Here is a 23212-nt window from a genome sequence, read left to right as displayed (position 1 = left end):
TGGTACGTTGCTGGCTCTGTGGTAGGCTGGCACAGCTGGTGGTCGAGATTCTCCTCCGTGGTCAGGTCTGGTAGCGGTGCCTTGGAATGCTGCCTCCTGTTGATGCAGTAGGGACTCTAGTGTGGCTCGAGCTCTTGCAATCTCATCTCTGAGCGGCAGCTGTTCCTGCTGTGGTGGCGTCGGCGTTGCAGGTGAACCCATTCGGTTACCATCTGTGTAACGGTTCGTTGGGGTCAATGGTGTAGCAATGGTGGGAAGGCCTCATGATCTGGCTGTAGCGACATCAACTCTCTGGCTGTTTGACACATCTGATCGTTGGGATTCGTCTCCTCACCTACTTGGTCTTGGGGGGCTTGCGGATAACTGTGGCACTCATACCTGCTCACTTTGAAACGCGCTTTGGTTGTCCACATATGCCTGCACACGGCTACGTCGGTCTTTGTTCTCCCGTTGTTCCTAATTGGACGAGAGGGTGGTGTGTTGGAGTGTTCTCTGAAAGCCTTTCGCTCTTGCTGTTTTGTCTGCCACTTCACATTGGCTTCGTATGAACTCGAGCTTGTCTGGAGCAGCTTTCATTCTGGCCTCCATTTGAGCTGCTTCGGCCTCCTGTTTGGCCTCCATTTCAGCTGTTTCGGCCTTTTGTCTGGCCTCCTTGGCCTGTCGTCTGGCCTCTATCTGTGCTGCTTCAGCCTTCTGTTTGGCCTCCTCGGCCTGTCATCTGGCCTCTATCTGCACTGCTTCGGCCTTCTGTTTGGCCCTCATTTGAGCCATGTCAGCCTGTATCTTTGCCAATTCTTTCTTTTGCAGTTGCTCCACTTCTAACATGTGAAAGACTGCATTGGCAGCCTCAGCATCAATGTGTGCTTGCTCTGCCTTTGAAACTCGGGATGCTTGGCTATGACAAGAAGACGCTTTTGAATGGCAGGAGGCGCCTGTAACGTGAGATTGTTGTGACATTCTGGAGTACGCCTGGGCTCGCGGTGAGTTGTGGCAAAAGGGTGAGGCTTTCCCAGAGGCATGAGATGGAGCCACATGTGACCACTGGGATGGTGTTTACGAATGGCGGGAAACTTCAGACTTGGCCCTCTCGACTAGTCTGCTCTCTAGAAACTTATTGCACTCCTTGTTTTTTAATTTGAGGCTTTGCATCCTGCTATCGACTGTTGGGTCTCCTAGTTGTGCCTGAATCTCTTCGAGGTACTGTTCAGAGTCCATCCATTGCGCAAGAGCGTCTCCCTTATCTTCTTCCAATAAGCGCGCACTTTCGGGGGGAGAGCTCCTCCTTAGGCCCTTGGTAGAGTTTGCGTAATTTCTCCCAGTGTCTTTCATGATGCTTGTAGTTCGTCTCCCATCTTTCCATCAGATGTGAGTGCATGGCTTCTGTAGGCTTTCTTTGTTGCCTCAGGTCATAGGGAACCTGAGACGTCTTTGGCCTCACTGAGGCTTGAGCATCAGCCTCTGTGTACAGGTCAAGGTTGGCTGTTTGCAGCATTTCTCCTTGGCCGACTAATTGGGGTTTTTCATCTAGGCTGGTTGGTTGAACCCCTTCTTCTAAATCTAGGAGACACTCTGCCATGGCTAGGACAGGTTCAGAAAACTTCCTAGCTATTTTGGAGCGAATTCGATGAACTTCGCTCTTTGTCCACTAGGGATCGCTACTTGCAGATCAGCTACTGGGTTGCTGTCTGTGGGTGGAGGCACCACTGGGTGCACTCTCCTGTGTGCATGGGTACTTCAGCAAAGTTCACCCTTTGTCCACTAGGGGTCACTGCTTGCAGGTTAGTCACCAGAGTGCTCTTCCTTCGAAGTTCACCCTTTGTCCACTAGAGGGCTTTCTCTGTGCATGATTAAAGGCTTGCGTGGAGTTTCTCCTTTAACCACCAGGGGGCGCTTGGAGAAAGGCTAGCTAAATTATTTTTTCTGAGAATCACGTTGCATGTCTGTGGCCACTGGGAGAATGCTGAGCTTCTACTAGCTCCCATAAACTCCCACCTGGTCGTTATGTTGCAAGCTGGGGACTGCTTGGGATCTAGCTCTCTAATATCCGCTTGGTCATCAGCTTTGTGATAATAAGCAAGGTTAATTGCTGCCTTTTCTTCTCCTTAATTTGCCCTCAGCATAGTCACCACTAGAGGTGACTGCTTGTGTGAGTGATGACTTTGGGTGAAGTTCACTCTGTGCCCTCTAAGGGGTGTTGGTTACTTTGGATGAATTCAGGGAACTTGCTCTATAACTATCAGAGATTCACTCTGCATAGTTAGAAGATTTCAGTGAAGTACCTTCTTACCTCTCTAGGGGGTGCTCTTAACTTGGGTTGGTGCAAACCTGCCGCTTGGTAATCAGTTGCCAAAGTGGGGGGAGCTTTTCCTTCTGCAGGGCTAAAATTGCTGAATAAGTGTAGTGTGCGGATTGGCCACCAGGGGATGCTGCTGCACTGCTATTGGAGTTAGTTGAACCTTTGCAAAACCTTTTATTTCCATTGAAATTGCTGGAATTCCAAGGGGAGGGGGTGAATTAGTCTTCCTTCATCAATGGCTGGGAGATAAGAAGATTAATTACTTTATTGCTGGCTGGTTGTACTGGGGCCCCTTCTGGGGTGTGGAATTCCAAACAACATGCAGACAAAGAAACTGATTTGAAATCCTTTGCACAAGGCATGCAAAAACATTCATATGCCACCAAATAGCTCTCAAACTGTCTATTGCTAGAATTCTCTTAAATGTGGTTTTGTAAAAAAAGGAATCAGCCTTCTTTGGCTAGCAGCTTTGTAAACTCTTCAAGCATAAAGACTCAACATATTTCTAGACACTTAAATACATTTCTATTCATTTTAAATCCACGATTTGCATCAGGCAAGCTAAGGGGAACGCTCTATGGTTCTTTCCCTTTTAAGCAGTTAAGAGTTAATTGCCTGCCTCTTGGCTTCTGGCGACAGAAAGGAAGGGAGGAGGGGGTGGCTGCTTCAGTTCGAAGAACCTTTAAACAAAGTATCTCACAACTAAATAACATTTCTTTTCTCTTCTTTTCAAATGCGAAGTGGTGACAAAAGGTGGGGCTAGGTTGCATTCCAATCTCTCCCTTTGGCTTGCGTAAAGACACAGCTTCAGTGTTTCACTCCATTCAAACAGACATAGAAATACACAACGCTTTCTTTACTTTAACTTAGAGAGATGCATGCAAATCCTCTTCTGCTCAGCGAGACAGAGAGCATAATTTCTCTTTGCTTTAAACGCTGGCTGGTAGACAGATCCCACAACAATTTAGCACAAATATAAGATGTTTACAGTCTTTTACTTTTCTTCTTTCAGTCAATATGTAGGTAATATAATTTCTTACTGTTGCAGGTGATTAGAGGAAAATTAGCCCTATCAAATTACTGTTCTGTCCCAGACAGAATAGGCTGCTTTAATTCCATTGGGACAGGCAGATAACTCAGTGAAAATAAGCAAAGAAATATCACTTTTATTTCCAGGAATCCTAAACAATATCTCATGGTTATGTAAAGATACATTCAGAAGCATATTTCAGCAATATAGCTCATTCCACAGGTAATTTGATAATGAATTTCCCCCTCTTCTTCTGCATAAGACTCACATGTTGGTATAGGACCTCCAAGCCGTGGAGCTAGGAGCCATGAGGCTGGATGAGACAAAGGCATTCCCAACTGGCACATGGCCAGGATATCCTGTAAAGAGCTCAGTAACTCCTCCTACAAATCTGTTAACATGGGATTGCTGACTAGCTAAACTACATTATCCATAAGCCATCTCTTAAGGAGACAGCACTTAACCCAATAAATGCCAAACATTCTAACATACAGATCTACATGCTCTAGTCAGGGTTACACGATCCAGAACACAAATAATGGTCATGTAATCAGATCACTTGGCCCCAACCAACATTCCATAGCTGAATATCATAAAAGTGGGAAAATTCTGAGCCATTTTCAAAAGTATCCCCATGCAATGCAGTAGACAAATGAGAACATATCCAGTGTTATGCAGTTATTGAAGAGTCAGCTCCTCAAAAAATGTTTCAGAAGTGATTCAGACTTTGTCCAAGTACAGCACTTCTCTGCTATTCAGTTAAGCAATCTGACTTTTTATAAACTTCCATGCAAGACTGAAGACATGATGTAGCTACATTAAAAGTCACATGGATGGATTAGTAGACTACAAAAAACTATCCATTAGAACAGGGGTGTCAAACGCAATTTGAGGGCCGCATCAGCCTTATGGTTGCCCTCAAAGGGCCAGGTGGATGTGGCTGGATAGGCATGGCTGGGTGGTCACAGCCGGTTGCCACGACTAGGTAAGTGTGACTGGATGGGCATGGCCAGGTGGGTGCAGTCAGCCCAACTCCACTTCCCTGAGTTTGACATGTTTGCATTAGAAGATAGCAATAATATACCCAAAGCTCTTAATTATTTGCTGTCATCTGTGATAGCTCAGAGTCTTGCAGTCTAGCTATGGAAGCCTTAGGTTCAGTGGTGAGATTCAGCCAGTTTGCACCAGTTTGGCAGAACCGGTAGCTAATTTTTTGTTGCCTAGGCCCAGAATGGACTTCTGGAAGCGTCATCCACACAGAGAACCAGTTGTTCACATATTTGAATCCCACCACTGCTTAGGTTTATAAAATTATGGACTTGGTGAAGTAAGTCCTTCCTCCCCACAAATAAGTATGCTATTTCCCTGCTTATTTTCTGCTATTGAATTAAGACTTAATGGCTTTATTTGTCCTAATATTAAGTCACATATGTTTTTCCTGATCCTTAAAGTCTTGGAGTGTTAGCTTTTAGAGGTAGTATCTAGCCCTGTTTTGGAAATAGTGGTGATGAAAATATCAGATTCAAATCCAGAAAAATCTGAAGAACTCCCAGGTGATTAACTTGTTTCTTCAAGAACAAATAATCATTTCACAATGCCTGACCATCTTTGCCTCATGTAGACCATTCTAAGAGATCAGCTCGTATCTAAGACACCACTCCTGAAAATGTTGAAAAGGAAAAAAAATAGTTGCATGCCATCATTGTAGTGATGACATTTCATTGCAATTGATAGTCTGTATTTCACTATAATATATACATTTCATAGACTCTTACAACATATTGCAACTTGGCTTTTGTGATGCAATCAGAGCACATTAGGATGCAGAGCAGAAATAGTTTCAAGTTGTTCATTAGAACTTAGACTTTCCATCATCTTTCATAAACTTTTATTTTGCCACTTGGAAATCTTAAGCTTTTTGATAAAACAAGGAACCATCTAAAGATGAAACAAGAGGAAACAATACTTAACAACAACCTTATTGGGAGTTTTCTTCCATAACAATGCATATTCAGATCATTAGCAGAGAAGATAATATTTTAATGTGACTGGAGTATCCCAGTAGTAGTGAAGTTATCAGAAAAAAAGTTGGAATTATTGTTACTTTTTTCTCTCCAATCTGCAAGTATATTTTAATAAACAACACAGTATTTTTCATTTTGAATACTGCAACAGTGAATCATTTTACCAAAGTAATTAAGTAGCAGAGCCAGCATTTATTTATACTGGCAGATAGATACAATATGGTTGTCCTGGATGCAGATATTGGCTTAGCCTAGTTATCAATGAATATAACAGATGTTCATTATATTTTGAAGCTAGATTTATTAAAAATACAGGTAATCCTTGATTTACAACAATTTGTTCAGTGACTGCTAGAAGTTACAACAGCACTGAAAAAAGTGACTTATGACCATTTTTCACACTTACAACCATTGCAGCCTCCCTATGGTCACATGATCAAAATTTGGACACTTGGCAACTGAGTCATATTTATAATGATTGCAGTGTCCTGGTGTCATGTGATTACATTTTGTGACCAGACAAGTAAAGTCAATGGGGAAGCCACATTCACTTAACAACTGGGTTACCAATATAATAATTGCAGTCATTCACTTAACAACTGCAGCAAGAAAGGTTGTAAAATGGGGCAAAATTCCGTTAATACCTGTCTTGCTTTGCAACAGAAATTTTGGGTTCAGTTGTGGTTGTAAGTTGAGGACTGTATACGTGAGTAGGAAATCAGCAGTTCTATCTAAATTACAACTTGGAGTGAGGGAGAACCTTCCTTTAAACCCAGATATTCATTTAAGCAAAAAAAGGTTAGCACCAGGTCTTTCACCATTCCCTTAGTGGTCAATATAGGCAAAGACTGGCAAAGAGATGACGCAGTCTTCAACAAGAACTTCTTCCTTATCCTGCCTCCATTTCCTGGGATTTTGTCTCTCCTTCTGAAGTCAAGGCACTCTGGTGTTTTGCCACTGTTCCTCTGCTGCTTTCTGGCTCTTTTGAAGAGTGGTTTTACTATACACTTGTGTGGTACACTGTAATCATGATCATGATTATGCTTTCTTTTTTTCAGCATTCTAGAAAGCAGTTGTAGTAGAGGAAATACAGAGAAGGTAGCAGGACAGTTCTAGCTGCCTTTCTTAATGCTTCTTATTGGTCAGCTGGAGGGAAAGACATTGTGAAGAATTAAAGCCAGCCAGATTGCTCCTGCAGTTTGTGAAGAAAGGCTGGAGGCCATAATGAAGAATTTTTCATATTTATGTACTGTACACTCATGTATGTGTAGGCCTACATAGAAATAGAGTCAAGCTGAAACAAGTCTGTTTGAGACAAGTCTTGTAATCTGTTCCTTTGTCTGTTTGCAGTTTGCCTTGAACTTTCTCCTATGATGTCACTACACCCATCTGTAGCAATACAGATGTTTGCTGATTAGCAGATTCTATCTTGTCCTGTCCCAAATCATGAAATATGCCATCGTCACTTTTAATGATTATATAATTTAACAAATTATTATTTAATATTGAATGACAATTTAAAGATTTAATTTAATAACAATTATTCTTAATGCCCTCATAAAACAAATTTATGGAGCTTGCATAATCCTATATCATATACTGTATAATCCCACATTATTATTATTTTTGCAGAAAAGCTTTAATATATTTTCTCCCTCATCCTTCAATTTTGGTTTGGTTTTCTGCTGTCATTCTCTCTCTCTCTCTCTCTCTCTCTCTCTCTCTCTCTCTCTCTCTCTCTCTCTCTCTCTCTCTCTCTCTCTCTCTCTCTCTCTCTCTCTCTCTCTCTCTCTCTCTCTCTCTCTCTCTCTCTCTCTCTCTCTCTCTCTCTCTCTCACACACACACACACACACACACACACACACACACACACACACACAGACACGAAGAGTGAAGCCAACTGAGCACAGATAAGATCTAGGGCTTAAGTTGTGGTGATAAGGGCAGTGAAGCATACTAACTTCTCTGCTCTTATTGTATCCAAAGATAGCCAGATGGAAGCCTTTTCAGGATGAAAGGGGACCTTTCCAGGGCTGCTGTGAGGAATATTCTCAGCATCTACTAAATAAAATTGTTTGATTTCATTTGGACATGGATGCCAGATGTGCAGATCCTATGGAAATTATTATGGAAGTCACTGAGGAAGTGACGAAAGAATTTGACAAAATTACTCCCAAGGAAGTGGACAAGGTCCTTGGTGTTCTGAGTTCTGCCACCTGTCCTCCTCCTGGTTGGCTCATAGGAGATGGCATGCAATTAGATCCAAGAGGTAATTAATGTCTCTTTGATGGAGGGGATAGTGCTGCCTTCACTGAAAAATGCAGTGGTATGGACCCTTCTTAAAAGGCTATCCTTTGACCCAATAGTGTTAGATAATTTTTGTCCAATTTTAAACTTTCCCTTCTTAGGGAAGGTTGTTGAGAGGGTGGTAGCTTCAGCAGGCCCTGGATGAAGATTATCTAGGCCAGGGGTCTTCAAACTTAGCCTTTTTATGACGTGTGGATTTCAACTCCCAAAATTCCTCAGCCAGGCATGCTGGCTGAGGAATTCTGGGAGTTGAAGTCCACACGTCATAAAAGGGCCAAGTTTGAAGACCCTTGATCTAGGCCATTTTCAGTCAAGATTTCAGCTGGGCTACTGCACTGAGACAGCATTTATGAATGATCTGTGGAGGGCCTGAGACAGGAGTGGTGCATTAAACCTGGCCTTCCTGGATCTCTCAGTAGCATTTGTTAGCATCAACATATTAACCTTTTGTGCCAGTTCAAGGATTGGAAACAGGGGCACTGTTTTATGGTAGTAGAGAGCACTGTTTTCTCCTTCCTCTACGGCAAGTTCCACCAGGACTTGGGGTATGGCAAGAGGCAAAGTTTAGGCCACTGCAATGCAGGATGCCTTAGGTTTTTCACCCCATCTCTTCAACATCTACGTGAAATCACTGAGATTTGACAGCATAGAAAGTAATGTCACCACTGACAATCTAGTAATATATCTACTTCTGGCCATCCAAGTGATGCTATACCAATGTTGGCCCATTGCCTGGAATGGTTTGGATGAAAAGGAATTAGCTTTGGCTCAACTCTGGTTCTGGGATTTTAGTGCCCTGGTTCAGATAAGTTATCAGCTTTGACTTTTGCCAAGGTTGTACTCCCCTGGACAGAGTTCCCATGGACTTGCAGCTCCTGCTTGAAGAGCAAGTGGCAGCTGTGGCTAAGGAAGGGCCTTTCCACAGATTCTTGTTTGCCAATCATGCCCATTCCTGGACCAGGAGGCTTGCCCATTGTCACTTATGCCCTGGCCATATCCTAGTTGGATTATTGCAATGCACTTTAAATAGGGCTTGCCCTGAAGACTAATTGTCTGTATGTACTTTTTTAAACTATCCTAACATTGTCAATTTAATTTTAGATTTTTTTGGTTATTTGAATATCAATTCTCTTGTGCTGGTTAACGACTGCAGTAAAAGTTAAATAAAGTATAAAACTTTCCAAATCATTAGATGATAAGTTGCTGATAATAATTCCAATTTATTTATGCTATACAACAGTTCATTTAGTGGCCATTCAAAGTTACAATGGCACTGAAAAAAGTGATTTATGAGTATTTTTCACACTTATGACCATTGCAGCATCCCATGGTCACACAACCAAAATTCAGAGGCTTGGTCACTGACTCATATTTTGATGGTTGCAGTGTTCTAGGGTCATGTAATCCCCTTTTGCAACCTTCTGACAAGCAAAGTCAATGGGGAAGCCAGATTCACTTAACAACCTTGTTACTATTTTAAAAATGATCTTACTATCTTAACAATAGCAGGGATTTACTTTACAACTGTGGCAAGAAAGGTTTTAAAATGGGGCAAAATTCAGTTAATATTTGTCTCATTTAGCAACATAAATTTTGGTACAATTGTGGTCATAAGTCAAGGTTTACCTGGACTCATTTATTTAAATCCCTATAAAAATAGATAGGGATAAAAAAGTAGTAACTATGTCTAAAATTTTACATTTTTTTGCTTCAGTGGGTTTTCAGCAAAAAAATTACACTGCATATTTTAATTTCTTCCCCCATCTTTCTGATTGGAATGCAATTTTGTGTCATGTTTTTAGTCTTTTTCACTGTTTTTCTCATTTTCAGGTTTGACCAATCAAACCTTTTAAAAATATAATCAAAAAGATGTTCAGCTTAGTTACTGTATAACAATTATGTGTACTTCTCAGTTACATTGGAAACTGTCCTAAAATCAAGTCTGTTAAGGCAGGGGTCCCCAACCCTCGGTCCGTGGACCAGTACCAGGCAGCGGCATGCCAGCAACCAGGCCGCACAAACAAGCAAAGCCCCATCCATGGGATGCAGGCAGTACACAAAACCATGCACTCTCCGGTCCGTGGAAAAACCTTTCTCTGCGGAACCAGTCCCTGGTGCCCAAAAGGTTGGGGACCTCTGTGTTAAGGGCATATTTGGGTGAATAATCTTGACAATGCATCAACTAATATGCTATTCTAGAGTGGTTATTTCCAGCATTATCGTGTGGGAAGTCAGTTCCCCCCCCAGGGAAGGAAATATTAAAAAGACAGAATATTATATTTCCTCAAAGGATCTTAAAAAGGCAGAAAAGCACGCCCAGTTTTTCTTAATAGCCCCAAGTCTACCTCCCCCAAACAGAAACCAGCTCTGCAGATATGATAATCCTTTCAGAAAAACTGGGCATGCTTTTTTGCCTTTTTAAGATCGTTTGAGGAAATATAATATTCTGTCTTTTTAATATTTCCTTCTCTGGGGAGGGAGGGCTGACTTCCCACAACCATTACTTAGATGACTATAAATTACATAGGGACCCAAGTACGGGATTTTATTGATCACTATAACAGACACCTAAAATCAGTGCTTTTTTTCTTAAAAAAAAAAAAAAGTGCCGGAACTCACACACATCATACAACCCGCCTTGCCTACCCTACAAGGTTCCATCCAAAAAAGGTGCCGGAACTCCGTTCTGGGCGTTCTATGAGAAAAAAAGCCCTGCCTAAAATGTATATAACTTAGTCTAAATTTACCCTCCAATTGATGCCTGGTTTTACACAGCATGTTTACAAGTACTTGTCTGAATTCAGTTATCTCATACAAACCTAGTCAATATGTTAGAGAATCTTTAAAAGAACTTGGGCATTTTAACTAGATTTTAGATTAAGCAGTTCACAACTGTTTTAAACTTCACTTCTAAGAAATCACAAATTCTAGTGCTCCCTGTAAAGGTCTGTACATATGTATGAGATAGAGAGAGCAAGCAGGTGAATATTGACTGAATAAGGCTTCCAACTCACAATAATATTTATTTGTGTGTTATTGACTGACTGCAATTATATCCTTCTTCAGTCCAATGACTTTGGCAACGTTCATGATCATTGTTGCATTTTGATATCACCAGTTGAAGCTTACATCTGCCGGAGAGAAAGTCGTACAACCACAGCCTCTGTACAAGTTCAGAGGCACGAGCTAAGATCACATCTGCAGGGTGCAGAGGCTTGAATGGTTTGAACGGATAGACTTCCAGACAGCAAAAAGCATCGACGGATTCTTGCTGACGTGGTAGTTACTGACTTTTGCTGACGTAACGCAGACATGTGTTGTTCCCTTCGGACGAATGCCAAGTCTCGTTCGTGTGGTGCAGCGTGCCTTACACCCGAAAATGAGCGCCAAGCACGGGCCCTTTGTAGCAGAGTCCGCTTTCTGCCCTTTTCCCAACTACATTCTTTTTCATTCCAAGCACGCATCGGGGCAACAAAGTGTCCCCGCAATGCACTCAGGTCAGCTCAAGACAAGAAGAGGCAAACTAAAAAGTGGCTAGGGAGAAGCAAGGCCAGCTGGCTGTAGGCCCACTTTACTTTTGTCAACAAGGCACTCAACGGTGGAAGAATGAAAGGATTTGTGCTGGTGCAGGAAAATTCCACGGGAGGGGCGAAGGTTATGGTTGGTGAGGAAAAGGGGGAGGAGGTGGGACCTTGACACTCCGCTCCAATCGAACGAAGGACGAGTGAGTCTTTATCACGCGCTGCGAACCAGCTCTCTCCCTCTTTTCGCTTGCAAGAGCTTAGGAAAGGAGCGGCTACAGCCCTACTTCGAAGAAGCCAAGAGGTGAAGCTAGGATGGCCCCGGCTGCAGCTGCACGAGCGCTCACCCTGACTAAAGTGTTGATCAGCGATAGCCTGGACCCCTGCTGCAAGCAGATCCTGGAAGCAGCCGGAATCCAAGTCCTAGAGAAAATTAACCTCAGCAAAGAACAATTGCAGGCCGAAGTCAAGGTGAGACAAAAGAACCTGAGGTTACTTCGCTTCTCCCCTCCAGCCATTAAACAATCCCCTGGATAAGTTTCAATGTCGGGAGAGGGGAAACAAAACGTTAAGCTAGGCAAGATAAGAGTGGGAGGCTGAGCTATGTCCCACTCCCGCCTTCCCCCGTTTCCAGCTGTGTTCATGAATTCATATCTGTATTGTAAAGAATGCCGGGACTAAAATTAGAATATTTTCCTCATTTCGTTTAAGAGTAACAGGGGATTGGAGATAGGGAGCACTTCGCTGTTTTAGTCTTCCCGTCCGTCTAGACTCTTGTGATCCGATGGTGGAGGTTTAAGGATGTAGCAATGCGAAATAGGTTTATTCAAGCTCAGAGTTCCTAATTCAATCCCCTCCCCCGTCGTGCTTTTCTTTAATAGCTTTTTTTAGTTTTTATTTGGTTTGATCTGTTATATTTTGTGAGCCACCAAGAGTCCACTAGAGCGGGTGACTACAATAAATCCAATATACAATATGTGTATCGCAGGATAGAAATTGGATGCACAAAGTGCAACTGTTTCTCTGGCTGGGTAGTGGAGAAAATAAGAGATTCCAGAATAGTTTTCTGAAATAGAGGTTGCTGAATTTGTAAACCAAATGTGCTAGCGGCCCAAATCTAAACCTTTCAGTTTTTCTTTAAAAGATATTTTGTATTGGTGGTTCAGTGGTTAGAATGTAGTACTGCAGGCTTCTTCTGCTGACTGCCAGCTGCCTGCAGTTTGGTAGTTCCCTTCTCACCGGCTCAAGGTTGATTCAGCCTTCCATCCTTCTGAGGTCGGTAAAATGAGGAGCCAGATTGTTGGGGGAAATATGCTGACTCTTTAAACCACTTAGAGAGGGCTGCAAAGCACTGTGAAGTGGTATATAAGTCTAAGTGCTATTGCTATTGCTTTGGGAATTATTGGAAAATTGAAGAATGAATCTGAAGAATTGGGGTGATTAGATTTGGGAGTGAATCTCACTCAATGAACCATTTGTCCTTTAAACTCAGTAGGAGGCAGAGCTCTGGTGGTAACCTGAGCCTGTTGTGATTTGCATAACTCTGCTTCATTCCTTTGTTCCAATTATGTTGGAAGATTGTAGAACTAAGAGCTGGTTGGGAACTGGTCCAATTCATCCTTGGCTATAGTCCTGAGAACAATTGTTGAAATTGGGTTGTTCCCAATGGCTGTTCCTAATACCGAGAACATTTTGCCAGTTAGAAATAGGAAGTTGGTGGGAAATTCTGTCTGTCCTTGTTTCCACCCCCTCCTTTTGGAGGAAGGGTGAGGAGATAAAATTTGCTTGGCTTCATATTAAGATTGTGGAAGGGGAAAGGAACTTGCCTGCCCTGACACCCAAAGAGTAGATAATTAATATTCCTCATGCTCTGCCTATTGGACACAAGGGAGTAGAAAAATCCACAGCCTGATGAGTCCTATGCAGGGTGAAACTGATCATGTGCTGCTTCCCAGTGATCAATATAACAGCCAGAAAAACCTCTCCCCCCCCAATGGGGAAGTTATGTAAAACCTTGTATGGTACACAATATCTTTCTAGTCTCAGAGCTTAAGAAAAGGCAGGTGAATTGTATATAGTATGCCATTCTACAAATAGATTCTTTTAAAAAGGAACTCTTGGTTGCTGCAGTTTTTGACTCAGTTTGAAACTTGCTCAGAAAAATCAGCTGGAGGCAATGTGTGGGTCTAGGGAGGATCCTGGGGATAGAGAAAGTGAGGGGCGTAGGACCTATACTTATTGTTTTCTTCTTTGTGATACAACACCATATACTGCATGTTAGATTATTTGCCCTTTTCATGCAAAGGATTTATGATGCACATATATGAAATTTCTGCCCTTTGACTTCAATAAAATGGACACGGGAGTAGAGAATTGATTTTGAAAGAATAGTTTTATTCCTGGAGCTTATTGCTTTGCACTTAATTTATTTGAAGAATTACTGTATTTTTCTTTTAGCCTTAGATATTTGCTCCTGCAAATATGACTATTTTATGCTGTTTGCATTTATGAATGGGCAAATTTTCTCCATTATATAACATCTCAAATACCAAATATCCCCACTAATAAGAAACCTTGGAGGGTTTATTTATATATTTATTTTAGAGTAACATAAGCTGTATAGATACTTTTTCTGATTAGAACAAGTTTTTAGATTTATCCATTTTTTCTGCAACACGTTAGTCATACTGACTCCCAAGTAGTGTTCAGGGAAACTTAAATGCTTGCTCATCATTATTCGGCTCATCTTATGCAGGGTACTATTTTATGCCCATCTTATAACAAACTCTGGTGAGTTTCCAATCAAAAATTAAAATAATATAAAAACGTATTAAAACTATTAAAACCAAACACATAAAAACAAAAACTTGGTCTCAAGTCAAGTTTTTGATGTGCAGCCACTTCATCTTAACCCAGTGCTTGCAGGCAAAGTCAGGTCTTCAGTGCCTTACAGAAGGCTTAATAGGGTTGAGACCTGCCAAATTTCAGGGAGCAGGGTTTTCTATAGCAGTGGTCCCCAATCTTTCTGGCATCACAGACTGACAATGGTAGTGGTGGCTGGGGGGAAGGGGATGGTTTCATGTGCATAGCCTAGCTCCCATGCATGTGCAAATGAAGCTTTGCATGCTCAGCTGCTGCTTGTGAGGCCCAGTTTTTGGTACACAGAGATTGGGGACCCTACTCTACAGTAGGGCTTTTCAATTGGTGGTATGTGTACCATTGGTGGTACTTTAGCAGCTGGCCAGTGGTACGTGACCGTTCTAGACAAGTGGTAGTGGGGAGGGGAATGAGCTGAAGTGGGGGCAGCATTGCAGAAGCCTGAGGGAGAGACAGCTGGAGCTGCAGGGCTCAGCAGTAGCCCCAGGATCGGCACGCGTGATTACAAGCTGATCGGTGGTTCTGTAGGGCTATGGGGGCTGAGCAGAATCCCCAGGATCAGCGCCGGTCTCCAGTTGATTGGTGCATTTGGAAGCTGGAGATGCACTGAAGAGAAAAGGAGGGGAGAGAGGAGAGGATCTAAAAGAAAGTTTTGGCAGGAAAGGGCTGACTGTCCCTGCTGACCTCTCAGAAAGAAAAGAGGCAGGAGAAGCGCTTCCCTTTCCCCCAGGATGCCAGCACACCATACTCGCTGCCTCCTGGGCAGAAGTAGGACAGATCTGAGGGTCTCTGGCAGAAGAGGGTGGGACCAGGACAAGTGTCAAAGCATGGTCCACTGGAGGAGCCTCACTATTCCTCTCAGGCCATGTGGGGGAGGCTGGATGGTGGTGCAGGCTGCCTGGAGCCCTGGGCAGCAGAGGTCAAATGCCCAGCCTGGCCCTCGAGCACCTGCAGCACCAAGCCCAGCTGCACTTACCTCCTCCTCAAAGCTGCTGCTGCTGTGCTTGCTCTCCTTAGCCAGGTTGCTCATGATGGGTACGAGGGCAAAGTCAGAGGGAGGCCCACTCCTCTCCATGGGAGGAGACCCGGCTTTGTATCCAAAGCTTCCTTAGCAATAGGATGAGAGTCCCCCAGGATAGGCCAGGAGGAGGGGGCAAGGGGATGGTGAAAGGGCAGCAGGGCAGGACTAAGGCAGACCCTCCCTCTCCTTTCCTTCTTTCCTTCCTTCCTTCCTAAGTACAGAGTGGTGGGAAAATATTTGAGATGAGGGAGGGAGAAAAACAGGCAAGAAACGCAGCTGGGAAGGTGTCACCCTTCGTGAGGAATGAAGAAATGCACCATTGCCTGGAAGTGGCCAGCACATGGCCCTCACCTACTTCACATATCTGGCTTAGTGGGCTCTGGGGGAGGGGATGCCATGAGCAGCATGAGAGTCAACGTTACCTGCACAATGCCGTCCAGCCCCTAGTCTGCCCGGTTTCGGCAGGCAGTGAGGCGCTCTCCTTACAGCGCTGAGAGGCTGAGCCAGGTGGTGCAAATCTGAAAAGAAGCACGATGCTGCCCAGCCCCCAGTCTGCCTGGGGCACTCTCCTCACAGTGCCGAGAGGTTGACCCAGGCAGCGGGGCACTCTCCTCACAGTGCCGAGAGGTTGACCCAGGCGGTTCGAAGCTCGCCAGCTTTGCACCTTGCTGCCTGCTGAAACTGGGCAGGATGGGGGCTAGGCAGCATTGCACTTCTCATCAGATTTGTGCCACCTGGCTCAGCCTCTTGGCGCTGTGAGAAGAGTGCCTGCTGAAACCCCTCCCCTGGAGCCCATCAAGCCGGATATGTGAAGTAGCCATATGCTGGCCACTTCCAGGCAATGGTGGTTCCTCGCTGTTTCCAGACGGCCTTGTGGAGCTAAGACTGAATGTGTTTCAGCATAGATGGCCACCACAAAATTGTACATTGGCTCCCAGGTGGCCGGGGCCAAGGCAGTGAGGGCCATTCCCTCACTGTTTCCCGGATGGCTTTGCAGGCCACATGAAACCACTTCGCGGGCCACATCCGGCCCCCGGGCCTTGTGTTTGACATGTCTGCATTAGGGGGTTTTCAAACCATTGTCTCAGCACTGCCTTGAAGCGGTTTAAGTTTTGGAGCTCGGGTGCATCTGCGTTGTGTAAGGTCACCATTCATCTGTCTGCGGCACCCTCCAGGGCTAGGGTGATGATCCTGACTCTGGCACCTTTGCTGGGAAGTTCCCGTCCGTATTCCTGCATGTAAGTAAGGACGTGGGTGAGGAAGAATCCCTTTTGTTGAGAGTCCCCATCAAACATAACCCCAAGGAGGCTGTCTTACGTTCCAGGCACAAAGCTCCTCTTTCGCCGACTCTCTGGATATTACCCCCGGCTGACACAGCTCGAGCTAGGGTAGCCATGGTGGGTGTCGCTCCTCCTGCTGACATTTTGGGGATGGGGGACTCACTTTTCCCTCACACTGACTCCTCCAACAGTTCCTCACTTGCTTCTCTGTGGTTGCAGGCTTCTTGCCCTTTCAGGTTCTGGAAGGCTTCCACCATCAAGTGTATAGCCTGCTTTAGGAACCAATCAATTTGGCTTGGTTCTTCGCCTGCCTCACCATCAGTGTAGAGTAGCTTCATTTCACTCTTCCATCCCAGTTTCCTGCTTCCACGGGTGAGAGTGATCTTCTCGATTCTCCCTTCCCAGTCCTTTTTCCCGATGCCAATGGACCATCTTGGCTTCGGGAGATTTGCCATGGTGGCAGCTTCCTCCCTCCACTTGGAGCAGCTCTCTTCTCCTTCGTGGAGGTCTCTGCCCAGCACTCAGCCTTCTTCTGCTCGCTGCCACGGTTGGACATCATGTGCACAGTCCCCACAGTAAAGCTGTGATCCCTCTGGGTTGACCACCTTGCAGATCTTGCCTAATGTAACATCCTGCCTTAGCTAGTGCTTCCAAGAAAGCAGAAGTCTTGAAACTGGCATTGTTTCAACAGGAACTTTTATTGAGAGATAGTGAAAGAGAGAAAGGCAAGGCAAGATCTGAATAATTCTTGTGTGAAACATTACATTAAAACTCTCCTTTCAAACCCCTCCCCGGTGCCCAACTGTCCAGTTTGACTTCAGCCAATCTACAGGTGTGAAATTGTTATGGGAACCGGAGCGATAAGACTTGGTTCTCAGGCATTTCAGTTTCTTCCCAGTCTTTCCAGCGAAGTAGAGATAAGACAGATGGTCCCAGGCACATTCCTCCCCCCTTTCACACCCAGAGAGATGCATCAATGGTGAAAAGAACAAAGTAAAGGAAACACATCCCAGAGCCCACAAGACTTCCCCCTCCCAACGGAGTATAACCACCCCCCTTCCAACAGAATCGCAGAATCCCGAGAATAAGGTTTGAGGGGATCTGACATAATCAAGGAATTACAATTCTTCTATAACCTTTCACAGTAACTATGAACTGAGATAGATATAAAAGATAGGGGTTTTTTTTTTAGAAAAAAACCCTGCATTAAACCAAATTTTAAAAGAAAAAAGGGACCCAACATCAGAGCGTTTACAACAGCATTTAAAAGAACAACATAATTATAGAAAAATACATACGCATGAGAAAAAGTCTAAACTGTTGTGATTTGCAAAATATGTGCCATGTACCATGTTTCCCTGAAAATAAGACTCAGTCTTATTTTTGCCTCCAAAAGAGGCATTAGGTCTTATTTTCAGGGGATGTTTTATATTTTTCATGACACCTGCCTCACTTTGCAGTGGCGGCACCAACAGCCCTGTCCAGCAGGAGCTCATGTGGCTGCCGGCCCACTGCTTCTGTGGCTGCTTGTGCCACTGCCACCACAATGAGGTGAGGCAGATGGGGGAGGAGCTGCCCCACGAGCCCCACACCCACTAACTTCAGGGGCCCCCAGCCAGGCCATTCCTTGCTCAGTGACCTTTCCTTTCACTCCCCTCCCGAGCCAGACTGCCATGCTATGGAGGATGGGTGGGGTAGGCCCAGTCCTCCTTTGCTGTTTCGGAGCCAGGGGGAAGTGATGCTGAAAGGCACCTCTGTGCGCCACTGGAGGGGCTTTCTTTGTGCTTCAACTCAAAGATCACCCGCCTCCTCCACCAACTCCTGTGGCTTGCCAGACTGAAAAAGTTCAGTCAGACCTTCCAACTTCTCGCAAAAAAAAAAAAAAGATCTCACAAAGTTAGAAGGTCTGATTGAACTTTTTTAGTCCCACAAACTTTGTTTCCCTGCAGCAGGATAGAAATGTGACAGCTGGAAAGCAAGTTAGTGAAGAAATTCTTTCGGTGGTGTATGGTGGTGTGCCAAACTCTACAGGAGCCCCAGTAGGAGAAGCAGCAGAAAACGGGACTGCCATTTCCAGAACAGAGAAGGGAAATGCAGGGCGATGCAGGGCAGTGAGCAAGTGCTCTTCTCTGCTCTGCATTGCTGCACAGAGCCCCTCCCCCCATTCTCCATTCTCTCCAGTGGCGGCGATGGAGGGCTGGCAGAGGGAGGGGGCAGGGGACGCTTGTGCCGCCTGGTCTCTCTCTCTCTCTCTCTCTCTCTCTCTCTCTCTCTCTCTCTCTCTCTCTCTCTCTCTCTCTCTCTCTCTCCACTCTTTGAGTCGGAGCACCGCTGGTAAGGAGATCTATGCGGGGATGGGGGAACGGTGGCAGCAGCACGGTGATCCATGTGGGGAAAATGGCAGCGGCACAGCGATCCGTGCAGGGGAGGGAAACGGCGGCAGCAAGGAGATCTGTGCGGCGGGGGAATGGCAGTGGCAGCACGGCGATCCATGCGGGGGGGGAACAGCGATGGCAGGCGATCCGTGCGGCAGCTCAGCCAGGACTCGGGGGACTGTCCGCTCCACTCTTTCCATTCCTTGGGGCACCAATCTTCCCTCCCCCCGCCATGGTAGGCTGCTACTCACCACGCTGTGGGTTGCTCTTGCAGCCCCTGGGAGTCAAAGGCCGGCTGTGACCACTTTGCCCCCCGGTCAGAAGGCTCTGGCCACCTGGGCCATGGAGGTGGACGGGGGTTCTGCTCTCCCAAAAGGCCGCCAACTCCTGGCTGGCAACCTACCCGACGGCCCCGTCCTATCAGTGCCTTGCTGGGGCTGGAGGCGGAGAGGCCATGCTGGGGGTCCAGCCATCGCCACCTAGGCCTCGCTCTGCACGGAGGACAGAGGCTGCGGAGGGGTGCCCAGCAGGGCAAGGCAGCCACCCATGGTGAAATCTTCGATCAGGCACTGTGTGGCGGTGAGGAGACGGTCCGGCTTCCCCTCGCTGCTGGCTGTCCGGGCTCTGCGGCCCAGCACCCCCCTTCCCCCCACAGCTCGTAAGGCTGGGGTCGCAGCTGGAGCGCAGGCTTGGCCACAGCCGCTCGGCCCTCAGGCTGCTCTTGGCCATGCGGCAGACCCGGCAGCCCCATCTGCCACTTTAAGGGGAGTGGCCATGAGGGAGGGACCAGAACTGCACCTGCCCACCCACCCTTCCTCCCGCTTGCTTCTTCTCAGAGCCAGCCGCAGCTGCCGATGCGGAGCTACCAAAGCACCGCCCGCCTTGCCCAGAGCCGCCCCCGGCCGCCAGCTTGGCACCTCCAAGCAAATGGCCAGTTTTGGCGTGGTACGGATCTTTGCCTCTGGCGCAGGCTGCAGCCAGGCCAGCTCTGAAAGAAGCAAGCGGGACATCTGGTTGGGAGGAAGAGTGGGTGGGCAGGCGTGGCTCTGGTCCCTCCCCAGTGGGCCACCCTTTGTTTGCCCAGAGTCCTGTGGCGGGCGCCTCCCTCGTGGCAGGCGGTGCTGCCGGGTCCGCTGCATGGCCAGAGGGCCGAGCGGTTCTGGCCATGCCCGCGCTCCAGCCATGACCCTGGCCTTATGAGCTGAGGGGAGAGGGGGCACTGGACATGATAGCCCATCTTTCTAAGTGGAATGTGTTTTCCAAACTGGACTTATGGAGGGTTTATTACTGGGTCAGAATTAAAGGAGACAAATGGAAAACTGCTTTTAATTGCCCCCCTGGGTTGCTTCCAATTTAAGGTGCTCCTATTTGGATTATATGGAGCCCCTGCAGTGTTTATGCAACTGATAAACGAAGTAGTATATGAGCATCAGTATAAAGGAGTTTTGATGAACCTGGACGATTAATCTACACTGAAATGAAAGCTGAGCATGTAAAATTGGTCAGATTGGTCCTAAACAAATTCTGTGCTGCCAAGCTATATGCTAAACTTTCGAAGTGTGAATTTTACAAAGAAAAGATTGACTACCTAAGCTACCGGATCTCGCATGAGGGGGTGGAAATGAACCCAGTAAAAGTGTGAGCCATTTTTGAATGGGAAACCCCATGCAGCAGGAAGCAACTACAAATCTTCTTGGGCTTCGCCAATTTCTATAGGCAGTTCATTCCCTCCTTTGCGCAGATAGCACTTCCCATTACGAACTTGTTAAAAACCAAGGGGGTAGATAAGCTGAAAGTGGATTATGAAATGCCAAGCCGCATTTGAAAAGCTGAAAAGACTTTTTCCCGCAGAGCCGGTACTGAGGCACCCATACCCAGAGAGACCATTTGTCATTCAGGCTGATGCTAGCCATGTGGCCATAGGTCCGGTACTGCTCCAGGAAAAAGAAAAGGGTCAACTGCAACTCTGCGCATACACTTCAAAAAAGCTAATGGAGACTGAACAATGCTGGAAAAAGGAAACCATATCTTTCAAAAACTTTGGAGCACCAGAGACATTATTTTTCCAGGGGACTGGAAAAGAGCTAATATGGTTCCAATTTTCAGAAAAGCGGGGAAATGAATCCAGAAGACTACAGACTGGTCATCAGTACCGGGAAAGTCCTGGAAAAGATAATCAAGCAGAGGGTTTGTGAGCACCTAGGAACAAGCAAAGTGATTATGAGAAGCATGAATTTATCAAAAAATTATGCCAGACAAACCTTAATGCATTCTTTGACAAAGTGACTAAATTAGTGGATTGGGGAAATACTGTGCACATACTTATTACTTAGACTTCACTAAGTAACCACAGCCTACTTTTTGGTAAGATAGGAAAATGTGAGATAGACAGCATCCACCACCAGATAGATTCATAACTGGCTACCCAATCACACTTAACATATGAATGAAACTACGTCTAAATGGAGAAAAGTGTGCAGAGGGTTACCTCAAGGCTCTGTCTTAGGTCCAGTACTTTTCAACATCTTCATAGATTATTTAGATGAGACGAGAGAAGGAGAATTCATCAAATTTGCAGACGACACCATGGTGGAAGGAATAGCCAACACTTTAGAAGATAGGCTCAAGATCCATCTGGATCTTGACAGACTTGACCACTGGGCTCTATCCAATCAAATGCAATTCAATGGTGAGAAAGTAAGGTCTTAAACTTAGACAAGAAAAATCAAATGAACAGGTTTAGAGTAGGCAATACTTGACTGAACAACAGTAGCTGTGAATGGGATCTAATGGACAACTAGTGGACAACTACTTAAGTACTTAAGTATGAGCCAGCAATGTGCTACAGTTGCCAAAAAACCAATGCAGTCTGCATTAACGGAGGGATAGTAACAAGATCATGTGAAGTAAATACTGCTGTATTGCACTGCATCCAGTTCTGGTCACCACAATACAAACAAGTTGTTGAGGCACTAGAACAGACATGTCAAACTCACGACGTCACGTGACGTCGCGCAACATATCGGGATGGTTTTGCCATTGCCGGCAATGGGGTGGGCGCGGCTTCCGGATGACGCGTCTGGCCCACGGGCTGGCAGTTTGACACCCCTGCACTAGAAGGAATGCAGAAAACAGCAACAAAGATAGACTGGAGGCTAAACTGTATAATGAATGATTGCAAGAACTAGGTATGGTTAGTTAGGGGTGACATGATAGCAATCTTCCAATATTCAAGGAGCTGTTACAGAGAAGAGGGGATTGATCTATTCTCCAAAGCATGTGAGGCCAGGACAAGAAATAACAATGGAAGATTATCAGAAAGAGATATAGAATTAAGGAGAAATTTTCTGACACTGAAAACAATCATTAACAATCATAATTAATCTCCAGTGATGGAACACACATAACTTCCAGAAGCAAGCTTGCCTCTGGTGGTTGTACATGCTCTTTCACTGGAGGTTTTTAAGGAGAGATTGGATAGCCATTTGTCCAGAATTGGGTAGAGTCCCCTGCATGAGCAGGAAGTTGGAGTAAAGACCTCCAAGGTCCTACCAACTCTGTAATTCTTTTATCCTGTTTTGTTATTCTAAATTCCATGGGTGAATTAGATTTCCAGTGGTCAGAAGGACTGCATTTCAATAACCCTTATTATCAATAACCTGATCAGAATTAATTATGCAAATGAAATTATATAAAGTGTATGGATGATGAGACATTCAGGTTTTGATTGTCTATAGCAGGGGTCGGCAACCTTAAACACTCAAAGAGCCACTTGGACCCATTTCCCAGAGAAAAGAAAACACTGGGAGTCGCAAAACATGCATGCACACGTGCGAGTGGGGGGAGCTTGATTAAAGAGTTTAATTAAAAAGAAATAGAGGCTGCTGTGCATGAGTTCTCTCTCTCTCTCTCCCTCCGTCCCTCCCTCTCTCTCCCTCTCTTTGTCTCCTTCCCTCTCTCTCTCCCCCCCTTTTCTCTCCCTCTCTCCAATCTTCTGCTCACCTGGCAAGCTGGCTTCACAACAAGCTGACTCACATTCTTATTGGGCTGGCTCTCTTCTGCCCTTGGTCTGCCAGTCCTCTTCCCCCACTCAGTGTGTGTGTGTGTGTGTGTGTGTGTGTGTGTGTGTTTGTGTGAGAGAGAGAGAGAGAAGGGAAGCACAAGCGCCTCTCTCTGTCTCTCTCTCTCTGCAAATGGCAGAGGAGGCTGGGAGCCACAAGAGAAGGCTCAAAGAGCCACATGCAGCTCTGGAGCCGCGGGTTGCCGACCCATGGTCTAGAGCAGGGGTGGGCAAACTTTTTGACTCGAGGGCCGCAATGGGTTCATATATTGGACCCGGGGGCCGGACCAAGAGTAGATGGACGGTGTGTATGTGTGAATTAATATAAATTAAATTTACATTTGTAACATTAAATGTTTAGATTAATTTAAAGGTAGAAAAGCATAAAAAGAGTTATTTTACAAAACTTTTATGCAATGT

General features: G+C 45.5%; 1 protein-coding gene across 1 annotated transcript in view; it reads left to right on the top strand.

Moving 5' to 3' along the window:
- The first annotated feature begins 11423 nt into the window (after nucleotides 1-11423).
- PHGDH (phosphoglycerate dehydrogenase) overlaps nucleotides 11424-23212 on the top strand; it is a 33452-nt gene continuing 21663 nt past the window's right edge. The window contains exon 1 of the mRNA XM_015819774.1: nucleotides 11424-11650. Coding sequence (XP_015675260.1) covers nucleotides 11495-11650 — 156 coding nt within the window. The 5' untranslated portion in view covers nucleotides 11424-11494. The remainder of the gene's footprint in view (nucleotides 11651-23212) is intronic.

This window comes from Protobothrops mucrosquamatus, unplaced genomic scaffold, assembly GCF_001527695.2.
Source record: "Protobothrops mucrosquamatus isolate PMUCROS unplaced genomic scaffold, P.Mucros_1.0 scaffold_150, whole genome shotgun sequence".
NCBI lineage: Eukaryota > Metazoa > Chordata > Lepidosauria > Squamata > Viperidae > Protobothrops > Protobothrops mucrosquamatus.
The sequence above is the reverse complement of the archived record's forward strand: the minus strand, read 5'-3'. Positions and strand labels throughout refer to the sequence as shown.